Source organism: Anoplopoma fimbria, chromosome 19 (genome assembly GCF_027596085.1).
Source record: "Anoplopoma fimbria isolate UVic2021 breed Golden Eagle Sablefish chromosome 19, Afim_UVic_2022, whole genome shotgun sequence".
Lineage (NCBI taxonomy): Eukaryota > Metazoa > Chordata > Actinopteri > Perciformes > Anoplopomatidae > Anoplopoma > Anoplopoma fimbria.
Genome location: NC_072467.1, coordinates 25,961,941 through 25,967,940, shown reverse-complemented (window position 1 = coordinate 25,967,940; position 6,000 = coordinate 25,961,941). Strand labels below are relative to the sequence as shown.

General features: G+C 41.5%; 1 protein-coding gene across 4 annotated transcripts in view; it reads right to left on the bottom strand.

Annotated features, from left to right (window-relative positions):
• Nucleotides 1-730: 730 nt before the first annotated feature.
• LOC129107819 (suppressor of tumorigenicity 7 protein homolog) overlaps nt 731-6,000 on the bottom strand; it is a 51,971-nt gene continuing 46,701 nt past the window's right edge. For 3 of the 4 annotated variants that reach the window (XM_054619379.1, XM_054619382.1, XM_054619380.1), the window contains 5 exons: nt 5,563-5,665; nt 4,236-4,386; nt 3,967-4,059; nt 2,314-2,456; nt 731-1,010 (listed from right to left, as the gene is read on the bottom strand). In XM_054619379.1, the coding sequence (XP_054475354.1) occupies nt 915-1,010; nt 2,314-2,456; nt 3,967-4,059; nt 4,236-4,386; nt 5,563-5,665 (586 nt within the window). In that variant the 3' untranslated portion in view covers nt 731-914. The remainder of the gene's footprint in view (nt 1,011-2,313; nt 2,457-3,966; nt 4,060-4,235; nt 4,387-5,562; nt 5,666-6,000) is intronic. The other variant, XM_054619381.1, reaches the window with a different exon arrangement.

Genomic DNA, 6,000 nt, shown 5'->3' with positions numbered 1-6,000 from the left:
GCAAGATGCTGAAACGTGAGTTGCGGCATATTTTCAATTTCGATGCCAAGTCACATTTTCATTAACGCAGTTTAAGATCAGATTGAAAACCTCTGATGAAAAAGAAATGATTGCAGACTTTATGTTCTCCGTTTCGAGGTTCTGCAGATGTTTTTTCATGTCGTACAGAAATGGAAGAGCAGAAAAAATGTGTTTCTAAAACAGCTTGTTTCCCAAAGTTATTACCTGTGATGAAAGATAAACATGTAAATGAGGTCCAAAAATGGTCATGAAGTAAATATTTCCTGTCTCAAACACAGAAGTTTTAATAAGCATCACTCAGACATAAACACCTGGTGGATGCAGGTAAAACAAACAAAAAAAGGTTAGTTTGTGGATGAAAACATTGATGAACATTAAAAACCTACCGGCTGCTTTCTGCTCCAGATGTTGTCCTCTGTATTCAGGCTTCTCTCCGTCTCTCCGGCCGTTGAGAACAGCGAGAATCAAAAAACGTGGTGAAGAAGTCGGCTTGCAGCAATACACAAAAAGTCCTTTATTGTATTTTTTTGTCTTTTCACTTTTTTAATGATGGCAATTGATCACCTCTCTTTTTTTTTTTGTACAACAAAAGAAACAGCTTTAAATGATTGAAAACCCCCCAAGAAATGCAAACATATCAAATAAAGTCAAAACCAATTCTGGATTCCACTGTTTGGCCTTTTTGTCTCCCGTTCCTCCCCGTCCCCCCCTCCTCGTCTGTCCCCCTCAGTTTGGGTTTGAACTCGCTAATCTTGGCACAAAGGTGTCAGTCCGGGTCCAACGCAGCGTTCTGGGTTTCAGTTCAGCTGTTTTTCTGTCCGGAAGGAGGTCCTGGGTCTGGGTCTGGGTCTGATCCGGGGTCTGATTCGGGTTCTGGTCCGGTTCGGTCGGGGTCAGATGCGGGTGAGTTGGTGCCAGAGGCTGGACGGCAGGATGCTCTCCACCTTCTCCATGATGAAGTTCAGAGGAGCGAACAGCGTGCTGAGGAACTACAGAGACGAAGAAGAAGAAGAAGAAGAAGAAGAAGAAGAAGAAGAACAGATTCACTCTTTAATGTTTTTAAAGGAGGAGGTCTAACAGACGACACAGCAGAATTATAAAGATTTAAATCACAATATTTTATTAGATTATAGTGAGATTTAGCTTATTTTTGACCAGTTTTGCATCATTAAAATGTGGGTTTATATGTAAATGAACAATCTTTTAACTTCCCTCCATGTTGCCTTCGCTCATATAATCAATATGTTGATGCTAGTTTACCCAAAATAAAATAAATACATTTTCATGCTCAATAATAATATGTGTGTCTATTTAAAACCTGATTAGTTAGTTAAGATTAAAGACTAAACAACCGCTACACGTTAAATTTAATAATCATAATAAACTGTTTTTGTGAAATGGCAACTTTGTTTCATTAAATGCATTAAAATAAACATTAAAAAGTTTCTTAACATGTTGGTTTCTGATGAGTTCATGAGTTAAGTGATCAGTGCACTGCAGTAAAACGTAAAGGATTAGTGTAGTGTGTGTGTGTGTGTGTGTGTGTGTGTGTGTGTGTGTGTGTGTGTGTGTGTGTGTGTGTGTGTGTGTGTTCCAGCTCCCAGCAGGTACTGTAGATGGATTCTGCTGATAATGTCACATCAGTGGGGGAGAGATGAGCTCACCCACATTCCAGGTGAGCAGCACAGCGCTGCAGGGGGAGGAGGGGGGGGGGAGGCTGCGGCCCTCCTCCGTCTGCTACAGAAACAGGAGGCTGCAGGCGGCTCTGTGTTTAGTACCGAGACTAGAGGAGGACTTTTAAAACTCAGAAATGAACAATCGAACAGATTCTAGACTTTTATAAAGGTCTCTCTCCAGACTGGTCTCTGCTGGGTCTGGGTCTGTCCACGGTGGACTGGTCTCTGCTGGATCTGGTCTGTCCACGGTGGACTGGTCTCTGCTGGGTCTGGTCTGAAGGAGTTTCTGGTGAACCTTCATGATTTCATCTGGTTTCTCCAGAATCCGACCCGGTGGCTCCGATGACGAGCTTTAAGAATAACTTTATAGAAACAGACGATCTTCTCTCTGATGGTCTGGTTTACTGATGGAGGTCTATAGAGGATCAGGACTAAACGGAGACTGGTTCAGAACCAGTTAACCTCAAATAACTTTAATGTTGTTAAAGTAAAAAATTTTTTTAAAACACTACAGATTGGAGTGAAAGAGATTTGATTTTGTAGTTTTTGAGCTCTGACACTGTGTGTGTGTGTGTGTGTGTGTGTGTGTGTGTGTGTGTTACTCACGTTTACTCACGGCCTTAGCGAACACTCCCATGAGCTCGGGGAACTGGTGTGTGAGCAGAGCCAACATGGCGGTGAAGGAGCAGAGGCCGGCGGTGAAGAGGATGAAGAAGGGCAGCTCCTTCTTCGGGTAGACCGACACCTCGTGAAACACTGCTTCCACGTGGGACAAACACACACACACACACACACACACACACACACACACACACACACACACACACACACACACACACACACACACACACACACACACACACAAGAACAAAGTTAGTCTATACATTTACATCACATTTGTCTAACAATGTACTTCAGGATAGTTTTTTTGACCAAATATTTACACAAAACCTTTTTCTGAGACAAACTACTAGAAGTTATTATGGTTGTCACTGTTCCACAATACTGCCTTTATCACAGTCAATTATAATAATAATAATTATTAATAATAATAATAATTCATTATTATATATTGATCGTTGTGAATGTTCATTTTCATATTATTGTGTATTTTGGTGCTTTGGTAACATTGTTTTATTGAAACTTTCATGCCAGTTAATAAAGATTTATTGAATTGAAAAGTAACAACGAGACCTCCTAAACGTTAAGATGTCTGACCTCTGACCCCTTCAGAGTGCCGTTCACAACACTGGTGTCCACTACGGGCCCATTCCCACGTCTTTACTTGATGCCTCCTCGCCTCCTCCGGCTTGTGACCCAGACATGGATCTCAGAGCTCCATCATGAAGCTCTCAGCTCCTTGAACTCCTCTGGAGGAGGTTTTGCCTGAGGAGCCAACAGCGAGGACCCACCGGTGCAGCTGTTCCTCATATTTAATTAATGCCGCTTTAAAATGACGACTCAGAGGCGACGACATTTGTTACGTGACTGCTGCCTCAACTCCTCTTTTCTCCTTTCTCCTCCTCTTCCTCCTCTTCCTCAGTCCACTATCGCCAACCCTGCTTCTGACTTCGAAGGTTAAAATCTTCTTTTAATACATTTCTGATTTCAAATTGAAATTGTGGCTCCCCTAAAACACACACACACACACACACACACACACACACACACACACACACACACACACACACACACACACACACACACACACACACACACACACACACACACACACACACACACACACACACACACACACACACACACACACACACACACACACACACAGCAGTGTGTTGCTGCTGGTGGCTGGAAGCCAACTTAATCAAGAGAAGGTTTGTGTGTGAAGACAGACGAGCTGCTGAGCAGACAGAACGACACACACACACACACACACACACACACACACACACACACACACACACACACACACACACACACACACACACACACACACACACACACACACACACACACACACACACACACTGCTCATCGCTCTGTTAAGGAATTTGTCTCATCATCACACTTATTATTGACCATTAATCCTCATTAATAAATGGACAAATAATCGAATCAAAGCTCAACTTTTATCCACAAACTGTGTAGCTTCTACTACAAAACAAACTGGAACGTCGACGGCCGTAATTCAAGATTGCGACATCGAAATCGCCAAACTTGAGGCAAACCAATGGGTGACACCACTATGACTGTGTGTGTGTGTGTGTGTGTGTGTGTGTGTGTGTGTGTGTGTCGGGGCGTCTCTTACTGGGTAGCAGCTCTCTGTCGGCCGTCTCTGTACAGATGGGGTAGGGATAGAACAGGTGACCTTTCTCCAGAGGATACGGGATCATTCTGAACGCTGAAAACACACAAAGATTCTGATTATCTTCTGAAGGATTAACAGTGACAGAGTTCTTCATGCTGCCAATAGAGTGTGTGTGTGTGTGTGTGTGTGGTAACTGTGTGTGTGTGTGTGTAACTGTGTGTGTGTGTGTGTGTGTGTGTGTGTGTGTGTGTGTGTGTGTGTGTACTCACTGCCCTCCCAGGTGCAGTGCAGCAGGTTGAGCGCCCCCTCCACCCGTTTCCAGTGCTGCAGGTGGAAGAAGGCGTAGGCGATGGCCTCGCTGTCTCCTCTCTTTAAGATGTGTTCTGGAGGAAGAATCAGACTCTTCATCTCCAGCAGATACTGAGGAGGAGGAGGAGGAGGAGGAGGTAACAAAGACAGAAGAAGGATTAAGTGATGGTAGTTAATCTGAATTTGACAAAAAAAAGGTAAACATGTAAAAAAAACCTGCAATAACAAAACATGGGAAACAGTATGTTTCATAAGAAAAGTCAAAACTTTATAGTCCCGAAGGAAATTATTGTGCCAGAGATTAATCAAAGATTTAAACATTTTAGAAAAAAATATAAACATATGAAATCAATGGAGTGATAATTATTAAGTGTATGAGCAGTAAAACTGACTCCAGTGCACAATAGACTAGCAATAACAGAAACACAAGTTATAGTTAAAATACTTTCATTAAAATAGAAAAAGTTACTTATAATAGAAGAGTAAAAACATATATAGTATATAAGAACTAATACTAACACCAGTGCCTAATAGAAACGAAAATAGAGATGTGATATTGAGAGTTTATTGTGATGTCATTTCAAATGCTTCATAACACTAAAACCTGTACAACCTCAGATAAAAGTTTACGTGAGTCAATAAAGCATAATAAGTGATAAAAGTATTGAAATTGTGTCATAAATTAGAATTGATTTCCAAAATGTAGAAAAATGAACAAAACATTTATAAACTTTCCCCTCCAGGTAGATGATTCACCAGTTCTCATAACTTTTTCTATTTTCTTACTGTTGTTCTGAGCATGAACAATATTTCGTTTTTTGTGCATGTGCATGGCGTTTATAGTCAGCTGATTTTAACTCGTCACACAAGCAAGAAACTTCAGTACAGAAATGCCAAAGATATGTTTAAGATCAGTATGAATACCGTCTTTTGGTTGTACGACTGTATCGGAAAAAGATGGAGAAACAAATGATTAAATGTGTCATTGTGGTTCATAAATGTAATTCATGGTGCTGTTAGATTGCTGCTAGTCTGCCCGGTTATTCAGAACAAGAACAAGAACAAGAACAAGTGTTTCCGATTGTTCTATTTTTTCTAAACTTTTAAGGCACAAACAACATGGTGGGACGTTCATTTTTCAAAGGGTTTTTTAAAGGTCTGTTATGATTTTCTTCTTAAATATTGCTCACTGCTTTTGGTCGTTTGTTGAGCTGCACTTTATTGGAGGCGGTGAAGTTATTGCGTTTGTGTGTGTGTGTGTGTATTGTGAGTATATTGGAGGCTCACTTTGGGTACGTGAGGGTTGAACTCCACCGCTCTGTGGATGGCTTCTACTGCGTTCATCTCTGCTGTGCTCAGCCCTCGTCTGGATGCTGCCTCTGGAGAGAATCTGCACACACACACACACACACACACACACACACACACACACACACACACACACACACACACACACACACACACACACACACACACACACACACACACACACACACACACACACACACACACACACACACCTGTCAGTAATCTCACTTGGGATTGCACATCAGTATATGATCAAAGTGATTCTACACTTAGATGAACATGCATGTGAGAGCTGGAGATGGAGAATACTCCAGTCCATAACCAGAGACGCTTTTGTTTTTGTTTCACGGTGGAAAATAATGGATTTAACTGTTTTATGACAAATTCTGACACTAAAATCAACATAAAAATCAACAA